The 16,567-nt window shown below is 44.4% G+C and overlaps 1 protein-coding gene across 16 annotated transcripts in view; it reads left to right on the top strand.

The window, feature by feature from the left end:
• The window catches only part of MAPT (microtubule associated protein tau), an 88,758-nt gene that overhangs the window by 62,304 nt on the left and 9,887 nt on the right, over positions 1-16,567 (top strand). For 10 of the 16 annotated variants that reach the window (XM_043503472.1, XM_043503469.1, XM_043503465.1 and 7 more), the window contains 4 exons: positions 327-592; positions 7,103-7,195; positions 11,878-11,959; positions 12,404-12,516. In XM_043503472.1, coding sequence (XP_043359407.1) covers positions 327-592; positions 7,103-7,195; positions 11,878-11,959; positions 12,404-12,516 — 554 coding nt within the window. Of the gene's footprint in view, positions 1-326; positions 593-7,102; positions 7,196-11,468; positions 11,506-11,877; positions 11,960-12,403; positions 12,517-13,821; positions 13,950-16,567 lie in introns of those variants that run through there. The other 6 variants (XM_043503474.1, XM_043503475.1, XM_043503473.1 and 3 more) reach the window with 3 other exon arrangements.

The following is a 16,567-nucleotide window of genomic DNA, read 5'->3' as shown; positions in this document are numbered from 1 at the left end:
CCCGTCAGATCCCCCCCGCGCTGTGCCTGTCCCCTGCTCTAGGACTCTCCTCTACAGAATCGTTACTCCCTTGCCTCGATTCACTGGTGTTTTTTTCTAGCTAGCGCTCCCCCCCCCCCCAAAATCAGATACTTCCCATCCACAGTAGGGGGATGGTCAGTACCAATCGGAGCAACTTGTGAATGTTGACTCCGTGGGCATTCCGCATGTCAAATAGCAGGTGGGCATTCTTAGAGCCGATTGATCAATTCAATAAACGTTGGCAGCATTTTACTAAGCAACCTGTCCCTCCACCCTGCTGTTACATGTGTGTCTGCGAATTTCAGGTGAACCAGCGAAGTCTGGAGACAGAAGTGGTTACAGCAGCCCTGGCTCACCCGGGACCCCCGGCAGCCGTTCCCGCACACCCTCCCTGCCAACTCCCCCGAACAGGGAGCCCAAGAAGGTGGCAGTGGTTCGCACACCACCGAAATCCCCTGCTTCTGCCAAGAGCCGCCTGCAGACTTCTACCGCCCCCATGCCTGATCTGAAAAATGTCAGGTCCAAGATTGGTTCTACTGAAAACCTGAAGCACCAGCCAGGAGGTGGAAAGGTAAATCCTAAATCTGCTTTCCACGTGGATATCCGGCAGATATTGCATGGAGTTTTGGCTTACAGTGGAGAGCTCTCTCTTGATTTATAATAGAAGAGCAGCTTGCAGCCTCTCACATTGAAGCAGCAACTGTGGATGACAATAGCTTGCCTAAATTCCAGCCAATATCTGGTTTAGAATCTCATAAAGGGAATTGGGTGGTTATGCTAAAATTGCTTGTCTGGCTTAGTGAGCCAACGGAGGGGCGTGGGCTGCAGAGCCTGGGCTCCAGTCCAAGCCACAGCCTCAAAGCGCTGTCTACACAGCTTAGAGCACTAGTGTGAGCCCTGCTAGCCAGGCTTAGAGGCTCGCTCCTGCGGGCCGGGTAGCTGTACCTTTTAGGCACTTTTTGCACTCAATATATCAATTTAAGCAATTTGTCCCTGGAGCACCCAGGTTATCAGGCTAAAAGTAGAGTAGAGTTGGACCTTGCAAAGGGAATTAAAACCAATAGTAAAAGGTTCTATAGCCATATAAATAAGAAGAAAACTAAGAAAGAAGAAGTGGGGCCGCTTAACACTGAGGATGGAGTGGAGGTTAAAGATAATCTAGGCATGGCCCAATATCTAAACAAATACTTTGCCTCAGTCTTTAATAAGGCTAAAGAGGATCTTAGGGATAATGGTAGCATGACAAATGGGAATGAGGATATGGAGGTAGATATTACCATATCTGAGGTAGAAGCAAAACTGAAACAGCTTAATGGGACTAAATCGGGGGGCCCAGATAATCTTCATCCAAGAATATTAGAGGAATTGGTACCTGAAATTGTAAGCCCATTAGCAAGAATTTTTAATGAATCTGTAAACTCAGGAGTAGTACCGAATGATTGGAGAATTGCTAATATATTTCCTATTTTTAAGAAAGGAAAAAAAAGTGATCCGGGTAACTACAGGTCAGTTAGTTTGACATCTGTAGTATGCAAGGTCCTGGAAAAAATTTTGAAGGAGAAATTAGTTAAGGACATTGAAGTCAATGATAAATGGGACAAAATACAACATGGTTTTACAAAAGGTAGATCATGCCAAACCAACCTAATCTCCTTTTTTGAAAAAGTAACAGATTTTTTAGATAAAGGAAACGCAGTGGATCTCATTTACCTAGATTTCAGTAAGGCATTTGATACTGTGCCACATGGGGAATTATTAGTTAAATTGGAGAAGATGGGGATCAATATGAACATCAAAAGGTGGATAAGGAATTGGTTAAAGGGGAGACTACAACGGGTCCTACTGAAAGGCGAACTGTCAGGCTGGAGGGAGGTTACCAGTGGAGTTCCTCAGGGATCGGTTTTGGGACCAATCTTATTTAATCTTTTTATTACTGACCTTGGCACAAAAAGTGGGAGTGTGCTAATAAAGTTTGCAGATGATACAAAGCTGGGAGGTATTGCCAATTCGGAGAAGGATCGGGATATTATACAGGAGGATCTGGATGACCTTGTAAACTAGAGTAATAGTAATAGGATGAAATTTAATAGTGAGAAGTGTAAGGTTATGCATTTAGGGATTAATAACAAGAATTTTAGTTATAAGTTGGGGACGCATCAGTTAGAAGTAACAGAAGAGGAGAAGGACCTTGGAGTATTGGTTGATCATGGGATGACTATGAGCTGCCAATGTGATATGGCTGTGAAAAAAGCTAATGCGGTTTTGGGATGCATCAGGAGAGGCATTTCCAGTAGGGATAAGGAGGTTTTAGTACCATTATACAAGGCACTGGTGAGACCTCACCTAGAATACTGTGTGCAGTTCTGGTCTCCCATGTTCAAAAAGGATGAATTCAAACTGGAGCAGGTACAGAGAAGGGCTACTAGGATGATCCGAGGAATGGAAAACTTGTCTTATGAAAGGAGACTTAAGGAGCTTGGCTTGTTTAGCCTAATTAAAAGAAGGTTGAGGGGAGATATGATTGCTCTCTATAAATATATCAGAGGGATAAATACAAGAGAGGGAGAAGAATTATTTCAGCTCAGCACCAATGTGGACACAAGAACAAATGGGTATAAACTGGCCACCAGGAGGTTTAGACTTGAAATCAGACGAAGGTTTTTAACCATCAGAGGAGTGAAGTTTTGGAATAGCCTTCCAAGGGAAGCAGTGGGGGCAAAAGATCTATCTGGTTTTAAGATTCTACTTGATAAGTTTATGGAGGAGATGGTATGATGGGATAATGGGGTTTTGGTAATTAATTGATCTTTAAATATTCAGGGTAAATAGGACTAATCCCCTGAGATGGGATATTAGATGGATGGGATCTGAGTTACCCAGGAAAGAATTTTCTGTAGTATCTGGCTGGTGAACCTTGCCCATATGCTCAGGGTTTAGCTGATCACCATATTTGGGGTTGGGAAGGAATTTTCCTCCAGGGCAGATTGGAGAGTCCCTGGAAGTTTTTCGCTTTCCTCTGTAGCATGGGGCATGGTTGACTTGAGGGAGGCTTCTCTGCTCCTTGAAGTCTTTAAACCATGATTTAAGGACTTCAATAGCTCAGACATAGGTGAGGTTTTTCATAGGAGTGGGTGGGTGAGATTCTGTGGCCTGCGCTGTGCAGGAGGTCGGACTAGATGATCAGAATGGTCCCTTCTGACCTTAGTATCTATGAATCGTCTGATCTGGGAAGGAACCGGCTCACAAGATCGGAATCAAGTCTTACGTGACTTTCCCTCCAGTAATGTGCATGAAAATAGTTTCCTACTATCTTGTCTCATTCTGAAGGCTCTGCTGCACTTTCCTTTAGGGACCAGGGGAAGGTAAGATGCTATCCAGTAATGGGTAATAGCTGATTTTAAAACACATCCTGCTCAGCTGTTTTGTGGTGTGCAGAAGGCTCACAGGAGAAAGGAGTGAGGGTACTGCAGACTCGGGAGAGGGGGTGGAGTGGGGGCAGAGCCAAGCACGTTGGAAAATTGGCACCTGTAGCTCCAGCCCCCGAGTCGGTGCCTATACAAGGAGCCACGTATTAACTTCTGGAGAGCCGCATGTGGCTCCGAGCCACAGGTTGGCCACCCCTGAGCTAGTGGTTCCCTTGAGGTCTCTCCAGACTGTATTCTCAGTATCCCCTTCCACCATCATGCCAACCTCCCGCGTGACACATAAGCCTCCAACCCCATGGCCAAATTCTACCTTCAACCTTTGCACCTCGCTTCCACCAACCTCAGTGGCAGCTGGGTGTGCATCAGAGGGCAGAGTTTAGACTTGTGACTGGAGGGGTAAAACAGCTGATGAAGGAACACTGAAGGGGAATAGTGGGAGGGAGTGTGAACATAAATATCCGAGCGAAGGAGTTGATGGAAATACAAGTAATTAAAACAAAGGTGATGAGCCTTCCCGGCTGCATGGCCCCTCTTATAGACCTAACTGTATCCAGTTTAGAAGGGGAACCCCACAATGATGGGTGCTGTGTAGGTGTGCAGGGGGAAGGGTGTGTGGTTGGGGGAAAGGCTGTATTAAGACTGGGTTGCCAATCAAACTAAAAATGGTTCTTTTAAATAACCTGTTGAAAACAAAACACAATCGTTGACCTGGAGATAGAAGAATCATTTTTAGGAACCAGTCAGCAAAGGAGTTTGTCATCTTCTGAGGGGTCTTGGTTTCACTAGAATTCCAGGCCGCCTACCTCCCGTCTACTTAGATTTCTTCGCATTGCTCTCAGGCTGTTGGATTGGGGTCCTGACCCATCCTAGGCAGATGATTGAGGGACTAGACACCACTGTACATCTCATCAACATAGGGCAGTCAAGAATCCCTTCTCCCCACTTCCGAGGGGTGAATGCACGCCGGAGGGCACTGCTGGCCAAAACCAGACTTGCTCTGTGTCTAACAGACAGTAGGTCCAATTGCAAGAATTTGCATTTCTCTGAAGGACAGAGCACTATGTACCTCCTGTACTGTCCTCAGCAGCTGCTTGGGAACCATTTTGTGTGACTGTATAGGAGATTTGCTGAGTGACTGGGTAAATGTGTGACATCAGCATTTAGATATGACATTGGTATGTCACCTGAGTGGCTTTTTGCATTTTTTAGGTAGTATTTTTTTTTAAAGGAAGCATTCTTTGTTGTAGCTGATGATTATCAATTAAATAAGTTCTACTTTTTTATTACAATGTATTAAGTGGCTTTTGGAGTCAGTGCTGGTTTGTCATGCCATCTAGAATTGCAGTCCTCCTTGACAATACCATTGATACCAACTGTTCATGCAGAGTACTTGGAGCAGAGCTGGTGCGCCGTTCTGTGGACATTTCCCCGTTCTTCCAAATGTACAAGCTGCTTGCCGACCATCTGCATTAGGACACACAATAAACTGGAACTGGCGGACTTCAAAATTGCAATAGTCCAGTGGTTTCAAAAGTGAAAAGTCAATTTATAATAAAGTGATTAAACTCTGCTTGTTTTAATAAGCCATTTCCTCTTTGAAGTCAGTTATCTAACCCTCCACCATCATCCTAACGAGTAAACTTCAGTTTCCTTTTTTTAAAATAAGAATAAGAACCAGTGAACTTGAAGATAGTTTCTGCTATGTATGGGGGAAATGAGTGGTGGTCCTTTTTGGATCTTTCTGCTATTAAGTATACTTGGCTTTTATGATATCCTTAGTAGGATAAATGTAGCTACAGTGTCAGGAACAAATTGAAGAAGTTTGAGCTTTTGAAAGGCAATGTAATTTAGTGGATGGAGCCCAGGGCTGGGAGTCAGAAGTGGTTAAGGTGTTGAATGACTGCTAAATGTTCCAGGTATTTTCCTTCATCCCTTGATTTCAATGCAATGTTAATGGATAACAACAGCCCAGTGCACTTGGAGGAAAGGTAGACAGCAGAAGGTTAAGGAAAAACGAATGTAAAGGGAGAGACGGCAACACCTAATTGAATTGGCTGTGTCTGACGTGTTGTGTTCGTTGGACTGTCTGTGCATGTGCACTGCTGCAGACTCACTTAATGACATGCTGTTGTTTTAAAAACCCATCCAAACTTTGTTTCCAGATTTGCAGAATGACTAATCATGCTAAGGCTAAAGAAAAATTCCCATAGGAGACTTCATCAGCCCCCACTTTCTACATACCCATCATCAGCCCTTTAAAAATGAAATGTAGAAAGGAGCTCTGGGACACAGCCTTAATGGTAGCAGCAATAACTGGCTACAGCAGGCCAGAAGCTTTGCTGAAGTGTGCATCTGCTGTGTGACCAAGGAACCGATAATGCAATCCACCTGCATTTGTGTTGATTTGTAACTCTCGCCCAGGCAGTAGAGTTAGTGAAGTGGGGATTTCTTCTGCTCTTAGCATAGTTATGTTGCTAAACAATAACTTTCTCATAAAGTAAACTATGGGCTTGTCTGCACGCAAAGTCGTACTGGCATAGTTAAAGCAGAACTCCTCTAGTGTGGATGCAGTTACACTGGTATAAAGGTGCTTTTCGATTCCTAGATTTCAAAGCCAGAAAATATCATTAGATCACCTAGTTTGACCTTCTTATAGGGAAGGAAATAAACTGTGGTAGTATAAGGTGCCTTTATCCCAGTACAACTGTGTCCACACCGGGGGCTGTACTGGTATAACCATAGCTGTAAGAACTCACATTCCAAATTAAAATGGTTATACTGGCACAAAATCTGTCTGTAGATAGGCCTCAGCTAGTGACAGGCCAGGCCTTCTGAGTATAACCGCATGTAAGTCACCTGCAGATTTACAGCTTGTGTATGTGTGTATTTAGAAACAGTGTATAGCTGTAGATCTGAAATACAGAGTCAAAGAGGCAAATCCTTTAGCCTCATTTGTAATGGAGCTATTCTGCCCTTTTTATCTAGAATTTAAGACTTGATAAAGTGCAAAGACTTTGGTCTCCATTGCTCTATAGCTCTTTCTGTCTCAGATGTTTGAATCCCTCTGAACCCATGTGTGGGGTTTGACCGAGTTCCATATTTCTGGTTTGTGCTCTTAGCTGGCTGTTTCTGCCCCTTCCATTCTCAGTCACGCAGCTCTGAGGGAAAGCAAGTCTGCTATGCTGCAGCTCCTCCAATCTGGCGGGGTTTGGAGCAGGGTGGCTCGGGGGTTGCTTCAGGCCCATCTCTCCTCTAACCCCACCAGATTAGCTGGGGAATTTATGCAGAGCCAGCACAGTTTTTATTTTCCTCACTTGGAATTCCAGAGCACTTTCTGACCCCCTTATTGCTTGGCATGTTTCCCTCTGAATGTGCTGGAGGAAACTTGGACAGCTGGGGTTTTTGCATGTTTTTCTAGCTTGTAAACTGGGGCTACCTAAGCTGGAAACAAGCAATTTTATCTGAGCTCTAACCAGGAGCTGCTCATCTCTGCTGGCCTCTGTAGAACCAGTACCTTGAGCAGACAAAGCAGCATCGAACCAGCCCATTGGCACTGCTCTCTTTACTGGGTGGTGCTCTGCCATTTGCGTTGTTTAACACAGAGTTGATCTCTGGATGATGGTGGTGTTACTCATGCTCTTTTCTGGCTGTCGAAGGTGCAGATAATGAATAAGAAGCTGGATCTTAGCAACGTTCAATCCAAGTGTGGCTCAAAGGATAATATCAAACACAGCCCAGGAGGAGGCAGTGTGAGTACTTTCACACTTTCATGCACTATAACAGAACTTATTAATAGTGGCGTGATTTAATACACTAAACCTCCAATGCTATCTTCAGTGACCGCGCATTCGGATAGCTATTGGTGATGCCCAATAAATTAACCCATTAACATGGAAGACCTGGTTAGATAAACTCTGCCAAGTCTGGTACATACATCACTTGAACAGATTTAATTGAAAATCCTTCAAGAAGAAATGGTGTTCCATAAGAAAATCTCCTGTTAATCCAGAGGTTTTTAGCTACCTGGAAGTATAAGTGCTTTATTGTCTGCAGAATGGAATGACTGAGTGTAAGAGATAGAAGATTAGGCAGATATAATGCTCTCTGTGTGCCAGTCTTTGCTATGGATGGGTAGTTTAGGAAGTGCAAGCAAACTGAGGTCCCCTAGTTCTGTAAAGTGCCATCTACAATCGCAACACCATATAAAACGTGAAAGACCCAGTCACTGCCTGAGAGCTACGTTCAAACTCAGGCAATGGATGATATATGGGTGCCATGGTCCTCTTAAAGATCATGCACCTACTTTTTAATGACGGGTTTCAGAGTAGCAGCCGTGTTAGTCTGTATCTGCAAAAAGAAAAGGAATATTTGTGGCACCTTAGAGACTAACAAGTCTCTAAGGTGCCACAAGTACTCCTTTTCTTTTTGTTAATGACAGTGTCTCCAGCATGCTTTAGGCAGTGACCTGAGAGGACTGATCAGAGTATTGCTGGACTCGCTGATATGGACATGGGGATTCTCCAGTTTAAACTGTTAGCTTAAATGGGGGCACCCATATAGTGACACTGGCAGCTTGGTAGGGGCCCACTAAGAGTTACAGTGGAGTCGCATCATACGCGCATTTAACTTGCACGAATTCAACTATATGCGCTCAGCAAAAAAAAAAAGAAATATAACAATAACTCACAGCGGTGGAGTACTGTACAGGAGTTGATGGGAGAGCGCTTGGGGGTTGATTTATCGTATCTAGACTAGAAGCGATAAATTGACCCCCTGCTGGATCGATTGCTGCCCGCTGATCGGGTGAGCATCTCGCCACGCTGTGATTCTAGTGTTTAAAGATACGTATTTTTCGTACAACATGGCCCCTAAACGCCAGCCAACTACTTCATTTGGTGCTCAACTGAAGAAACAGTGATCTGTTCCAACACTGGAGGAAAAACTGGCTTTGTTGGACTTATTGAGAGACGGTAGGTCTCCAACGTGGCATGTAAATATGGCCACAATGAATCTAGCATCCGTGCTATCAAGATTCGAGAGAGAGGAATTCGTCAAGCTGTGGCATCAAGTGCTCCAATAACTGCTAAAGTGATGAGCCAGGTGCATGATAAGTCTTTTTAGTGAAGACTGAAAAGACATTAAACTTATGGCTGGAAGACATGAACCCTAAACGTGTGCCTGTCGATGGCAACACATTGTGAGAAAAGGCTCTTAGCCTCTATGCGCTGTTCAAACCTCCTGCTGAAGAGGGACAGCCTTCTGATGAGAAGGAATTCAAAGCCAGCCAAGGTTGGCTTAACAGTTTTAGGAACCACTTCAACCTCAAAAACGTGCAGACTAGTGGTGAAGCTGCATCTGCCAATGAAGAGGCAGCAAAAGCCTACCCCGAACAATTAAAGAAAATCCTAGAAGCAAAGGGCTATCTTGCGGAACCAGTTTTTAATGCTGATGAGACTGGGCTCTTCTGGGGGGAAAAAAAAAAAATGCCTAACTGCACTTGCACTTCGAAATCAGAAAGACAGGCCCTGGCTTCAAAGCAGCTAAAGTCCATGTGACTGTGTTGTTTTGTGGCAATGCAGCTGGGCACTTAATAAAGCCGGGCTTGCTCTTCAGGGCTGCAAATCCCCATGCCCTAAAAGGCAAGAACAAAAATCTGCCTGTGTTCTGGCAATCAAATAAAAAGGCTTCAGTGATGGCAGCATTATTTCTGGATTGGTTCCACAAGTGTTTCATTCCGGAGGTCAAGCGGTACCTCCAAGAGAAAGGACTTGACTTTAAAGTGTTGCTGATCATAGACAATGCTCCTGGCCACCCTGCGGCACTCCGGTTTGCACATAACGATGTTGAGGTCGTCTTTCTCCCTTTTTTATTCTTTCATTCTTCAGTCTCTCTCTCTCTTTGACTATATGCGATTTTTGCCTTACACACTGACTTTAGAACCTAACCCCCCGCGTAAGATGCCATTCCACTGTATATACAGTTTGCAAATGCACACCCAGCCCAAAAATTTTACCTGTACTCGTATGGTCCAGGAAAGAGGAACAAAAACTGTGTTGAGTGAGTTCACTAGCTGTTAAACCTGTAGGTGATCAGCTGTGTCCTCACACAGCAGTTGGAGTCAGGCTGCCTGTGTGATGCGTTATATGGCTCTGTGAGCCATGCTTTGGGCACTATTGTCTGTAAATATTATGAAATCTGTATAGTATAGGGTTAAAAGCACACAAATAACTAGATTTCATGGAGGGAGACCAGATTTCACAGTTCGTGACGCGTTTTTCATGGCTGTGAATTTGGTAGGACCCTACTTATACTTATCAGCAGCCTCAGACCTTTTCACGCCAATTGACTTCCTTTTGTTTTCTTCTCTCTGTGGTTCCCCTCCCTCCCCCAGGGGCTGGGCTGGCAGAAGGGCCTGTCCTTTCAGTGTTTGAAAATAAGCAGGCAGTGCAACCACAATGTCCGATATTGATGTTACACGTTTATTTAGCGATCGGAAGAACTGGCTCATCAGAAGTCGTTGGATTCCTTGAAGCAAATTTCCTGCCAACTTTGGAGAAAAAGGGATGGGAGTGGTGCTTTCTCCGCATAGGGCCCCTCCCCCTCTGATTTTTACCCAGGATACATGGTGCTGCTGTGTGTACTTTGTGAGAAGCCAGCAGTCTGTGCTCTTGCCACTGATTCACTCTAATATGGGCAAGTGAATTCATATTTCTTGCCACTCAGAACTCAGTTAGTTAGTGGGAAATGAGCTGTTGATATAGCAACATTCATCTTTTTGTAAGCGTTGGGCACAGACACTCTTGGGTCTCATCTGATAATCCAGTGTGATCTTCTTTTTCTTCTCCCCCAGAGAGATGCATTAGGTGAGGGGTGGTCTGAGCATTGCAGTGGGAGCCAGGAACTCCTGAGGTCTAATCTGGGCTCTGGCATGGATCCCCTCTGGCAGCTTGCTTTGTGCCTCTGTATCCTCCTCTCTGAAATAGGGTTGCCTTTTCTCTGCCTCCAGGGGGATCGTGAGGGTTAGTTGATTGATGTCTGTAAAAGGGTTGGGAGAAGGGCAGAGAATTTCTATTTATTATTTGTAAACTGCTTTGAAGATGGAAGGCGCTGTAGGCGCGAGAGCTCAAATATGCTTGATTCAAGCTTGTATTCTTTTATTGGTGTCTACTTAATTTAAATGAAAGGTGCTGAAGACTTCTTGGGAGTTGTGAATACAGAGAGCAGCTGCCAGCCATTTGTGCTGCTGAGGTTCTTTGAGTCATCCTTTTCTGGCCTCTTGTGTCGATTACAAGAACCATTTCCCTGTGTCTTTCTCCATTCCCGGCTCTCTCCTCTGTGACGCCAAGCCCTAAGATTCTCTTTCTCCAGTTTTACTCTCCCTTGTGTAGAATGTGTGCTCTGGTATCTACATGCAAGAACCACATTAAAATAAAGGAAGGCTTGTTATTACTATGGTATTACTGTCAGATATTTGGCTTTTAAATTAACTCTGAGGGATATGGGGACGTTTCCCCTTCTGTGTTCTGCTCATGATGTCACTGAGAGGGGTGTGTGTGTGTGTGTGTGTGGTTCATATGTATGTATCCCCAGCATGCCTGGGTCTCCCAAGTCTTTGTAGAATATGATACGTCATCAGATGGTTCAGTATGTTCTTTCTAACAACTATGAACCCAGATTTACTTTAACTGTCCCTGTTGTGTGTATTGCAAAACTTCTGTCTTGTTTAACCAGTTTAAAAGTTTCCAAAGGCTGTTACCACGTGTCCAAAAAAAAAAATTCCAGGCGCTCGGTGTCACGTGAGAGAAATCTTTGAACTTGCTCGTTTAAATGGCACCGTTTAAATGAAATGATGAGATGTACACATTCAGACATGCTAAAAAATTTAAATGTATTGTAAGTAATACTGTATAATGTGGTTTTGTGTATTATCACTTTGCGACTCGTGTAATTCCATTACAACATTTTTCAGAAACACTTTTCAGTCACTTATTCTACACACATTGATCATTTCTGTTCTTTCAGTTTTTGTGGACATAAACTTTGTTTTACTTCAGAAAAGGTATTTATTTTTTTTTTAAATTTCTCTTTAGTATCTCTTTTTGGATTATCTGAATATGAAACTTAATTAAACAATATTCCACTTTTTTCTCTCACTTAAGCACTTTAAACTGCCTTTGCTTCCCCCCCGTGGAGAACGGATGATAACCTTGTGCATGCTGACATGCTGATTTTTAGATTGGCCACTACACATGCGCTTTAATGATTTCACAGTTTCTGGTGGCAAGTTCTTCTGTAATTGCTCGTGTATTAATCTTTTGGGGGTTAACTACATTTTATCTCAAATCCAAATCAGGTCCCAGTGTATTCATTGCCTTCTTTATCCTTGGTGATGCTAAAAATGGGGTGTCCTTTTTCTTTTTGATATGAACAGGTGCAAATTGTTTACAAGCCTGTAGACCTGAGCCATGTGACATCCAAATGTGGTTCCTTGGGCAACATTCATCATAAACCAGGTATTGTCTGACTTCGTAGTGCCTGAGATTTCCAGTGCTTTCTTTGTAACCTACATTTTAGACATACTGTGCCAAGTGAGAGCGATAAAGAGCGGAGAGGTGGGGCTGGGCTGATAATACAGAGACCAGATAGCAAGTCTGAAAAATCGATACGGGGTGTGGGTAATAGGTGCCCTAAGACAAAACCCCAAATATCTGGACTGTCCCTATAAAATCAGGACTTCTGGTCACCCGAGTTGAGGAAGAGAGATTTAGAATGGCTGGTGAGGCTCGGAACACTAAGGGGCACCGTTTAACAATCGTTCTGATCATCTCCCATCCATCAGCACATCTCGGCGCCCAGATGTGACAGCTGTTAGACAGAGTGCACAATAGATGCTTGACTCCAGAAACCTGGGTTTCGTTCTCTGGCAGCGCTTAGCCCCACTCTGCTTTCTCTTCCAGGTGGTGGCCAGGTGGAGGTGAAATCAGAGAAACTGGACTTCAAAGAGAAGGTGCAATCGAAAATTGGGTCATTAGATAACATCAGCCATGTCCCTGGAGGAGGGAATAAAAAGGTAAAAAGCTGTACTGCACCGAGCGTCCCTGATGCCCCCTCTCAGGTGGGCATGCGCTCTGTGTACGTGTCGGAGTGAGTATGTGGGCAAGCACAGATCAATGTCTGGACACAGCCGCTACAACCAGGTTTATCCAATTGCTGTTTCATACAAGCGTCCTCTTCTCTGAATGCCGGGTGTGTTCTCTGCCGCGGCTCCCCCTGATTATCCAGCCTTCCCCATTCTTGAAGCCACTACAGCATCTGGGGGGGAGAGGGCTGCACTGCAGCTGAAATCGGTCACACCTGGTAAATTGTCACCTCTGGAAGTTTCAGGCTCCGATACAAGCATAGGCTGAACTTGAAAGTCAGCTGGACTTCAGCAGGGCTGAAGCATGTGCTTAAATGCTGCTCTGTGTCGGGGCCTGATCTGTCCATCTGACTCATTTCTGCTGCTGAGTAACGGGTTTGCTTTCGTGCCGGTGACCTGGCAACGGCGCGTGTCGGCAGAGCTGCCTGCCGTGCTCAGGGCACCGCAGCCTTGCAGAGGAAAGTGGGACACAGCTGATCACTCTAGCGCTGTGCAGCTAAATACCAGGACCCCAGCGAGAGGTTCACAGCCTAGCAAAAATTGACCGTTGGCCAATCACTTGCTTTTGGGGGCGACCGGAAAACCATGAGAGGTGTGTGGCTTTAATGCAAGTGTGAGTGTTAACTTGCAAGCTACAGTCTGACTCGGCCCAACATGTGTGGCTGAAATTTCCTCTCAATAGACGTTATTCTCCTGCGTGTTTTTAAAAGTCCCATGCCTACCTGTACTATTGGTGTCTGTGATAACGAGCTACACAATACACACACACTCTGTGATCAGTCCATGTTTGTAGACTAATACACATCTAAGTATTTGGGGCATTCTGAGCTGTTAGGGGCCTTTCCTACCAGGGTGGGGTAGAGTGGGTTGTGTGTGTATTTACAGTTCTTTAGACAATAAGCATTTTAATATAAACAAGACGTGAATATGAACAAGTTATTTTAATTATATATTACATGACTGTAGAATTGTAGGACTAGAAGGCACCTCAAGCGATCATCTAATCCAGTCCCCTGCACTCATGGCAGGACTAAGTATTATCATTCTAGACCATCCCTGATGGGTGTTTGTCAAAACAAAACAATATGATCAAGTGATTTCTTTTTATTTGATTTCCTAGTTTTTCTGTGGTTCCCTAAATGTCAGCGTAATGGGATGGGCGTACACCCTGGGCTCTCCTATTGTAAGATGTTACCGCTTATAGTTGGGTTTGCATCTTGCTTGTTTTTTTTTCAGCCTCGGCTGCAAAATATGAAGCAGACTGTTGGATTTTGGCAAAGTGCTCTATCAAAGACAAATTGGAGGATTGGGCCAAAAGAAATCTAATGAGGTTCAATAAGGATAAGTGCAGGGTCCTGCACTTAGGATGGAAGAATCCAATGCACCGCTACAGACTAGGGACCGAATGGCTCGGCAGCAGTTCCGCGGAAAAGGACCTAGGGGTGACAGTGGACGAGAAGCTGGATATGAGTCAGCAGTGTGCCCTTGTTGCCAAGAAGGCCAATGGCATTTTGGGATGTATAAGTAGGGGCATAGCGAGCAGATCGAGGGACGTGATCGTTCCCCTCTATTCGACACTGGTGAGGCCTCATCTGGAGTACTGTGTCCAGTTTTGGGCCCCACACTACAGGAAGGATGTGGATAAATTGGAAAGAGTACAACGAAGGGCAACGAAAATGATTAGGGGTCTAGAGCACATGACTTATGAGGAGAGGCTGAGGGAGCTGGGATTGTTTAGTCTGCAGAAGAGAAGAATGAGGGGGGATTTGATAGCTGCTTTCAACTACCTGAAAGGGGGTTTCAAAGAGGATGGCTCTAGACTGTTCTCAATGGTAGCAGATGACAGAACGAGGAGTAATGGTCTCAAGTTGCAATGGGGGAGGTTTAGATTGGATATTAGGAAAAACTTTTTCACTAAGAGGGTGGTGAAACACTGGAATGCGTTACCTAGGGAGGTGGTAGAATCTCCTTCCTTAGAGGTTTTTAAGGTCAGGCTTGACAAAGCCCTGGCTGGGATGATTTAACTGGGACTTGGTCCTGCTTTGAGCAGGGGGTTGGACTAGATGACCTTCTGGGGTCCCTTCCAACCCTGATATTCTATGATTCTATGATTCTATGAAAGACTTGGCTTTAATTAGAAAGGAGCAAGTTGGTTGACATTTCAGAGAGAAGAAATTCTCTTCTGGCCTCAAGCATCAGCCTCCCAGCAGAGGCTGAACAGCTGGGCTGTAAGGGCTGCCGCAGTATTTGACATCTGAAAGTCTGGGTGCGTGGGGGGGGGGAAGGGTGCACGCATATTTAATAATTTAAAACTAAATTAAAAGAACACAGGGAAATCTGGTAAGAATAAACATTTAACACTTGGGGTGGGCTTAGTCATTCATTTGGGGGATGTTGATGTGATTTGAACAGTTAAACCCTTGACTAGGCAGCGTGCTTATGTACAGGCTTCTCTTTAAGCACGCACTAGTTCTGTCAAAGGTATTGAGATGACTCCGGCTTAAAGTTAAGCACGTGCGTCGTGCTCTGCTGAGTCGGGGTGTGATACTGCCAACAAACTCTGTAAAACGTGTTAAGTGTAAAAAACAAAACAAAACAAAAACACTTTTGCTGTTAGCACATTGTGTGACTACTGCAAATACGTTATTTGTATAGCTGGTATCTTCATTGTTTAGACATGAATTGAGAAGTTGCTTGGACTGTCTGTGTTGATTTTCTTAGTGCTGAATGCCCTGCTGTGCATTAACCGGTTCCCCACGAGGGGTGATGCGTTGGTGTGTGCACACTCCCATGTGGCTGCATATCAAACAGTGAGATTTATTCAGTGGAATAATGATAATAATAAAGAACAGCCAGTAATACAAATGGCATTTTTAAAGGATCTGGATCTGTATATACATAGATACCTTTTTTCTTTAGACCCGCAGTAAATTGTTCATTTAAAACAAATATACACTGATATATACAAAGATACTTCATAATTTGCTGTTCGTTTGTTATGTAAAAATTAAAGTCCTGTTTTTAAACACAGCCTATGGCTGAAGACTTGGATGATAGTGCTTGAAACATTCTCACAGCAAAGTGAATGGCACCAGCATCTGAAATAAGACACTGAATACAGCGCTGGGTGGATGAATTAGGCAGGAATCATGCAAGAATGCTGAGGTGGGGGCGTGATATGTGGATTCATTAGTCAAATTTGGGGACAGTGGGGCAAAGTATTCAATTTCTCTGCAGTAGGAGTGAACCGGGAAAGGTTATTGTTGTCTTGCTGATTGTTCAACATTTTTATCAAAAACTTAACGAGATGGAAAGGTTCTGTTCAGCTCTGTGTTCCAGCACTTGGTTTTTGGATGCATTTTGTAAATGTCTTGAAAAGCTTTCTAGCTGCCAGCCTCTTCCAGCAAATGCACTAGCTTCTCTGACTGAGGAATTACTTGGCTTCCTTATCCTTCCCTCACTGCCATTACACATCGAGCTGTCCTGTGCTGCTCTCTTCTTTGTTCAGCTTGAGCATCTTTTCATTTCTTTTTATCTCCTGGTACAGTCACAGAGCCATAGTTAGAAGCTTTTGCCCTTTGGAGTGGGGCTTTACTTGGACATGCGATATTCAGAAGCTGCAGACTGACAACACAATAACACAGCTTCTGTAATCCCATGTCATTGTGTATCGCGGTATTGTAATTTAGCCACAGGTCTCATTCAGTCATGTGATCATGATACTGAAATTCACACCTTCTGGATGCATAAATGTAACTTTGGGTACATCTACACTGCAAAAAAACAAGCCACTGCAGCGAGTCTCCAAGCTCGGGTCAGCTAACTTGGGCTCGCACTGCAGGGCTCAAAATTGCAATGGAGATATTCCTGCTCGGGCTGGAGTCTGGGGCTCTGAGACCCTTCCCCCTTGCTGGGTTCTAGATCCCGGGCTCCAGCCCGAGCGGGAATGTCGACACTGCTATTTTTAGCCCCGTAGCACAAG

This window comes from Dermochelys coriacea, chromosome 27 (assembly GCF_009764565.3).
Source record: "Dermochelys coriacea isolate rDerCor1 chromosome 27, rDerCor1.pri.v4, whole genome shotgun sequence".
Taxonomy (NCBI): domain Eukaryota; kingdom Metazoa; phylum Chordata; order Testudines; family Dermochelyidae; genus Dermochelys; species Dermochelys coriacea.
This window is presented reverse-complemented; position numbering and strand designations above follow the sequence as displayed.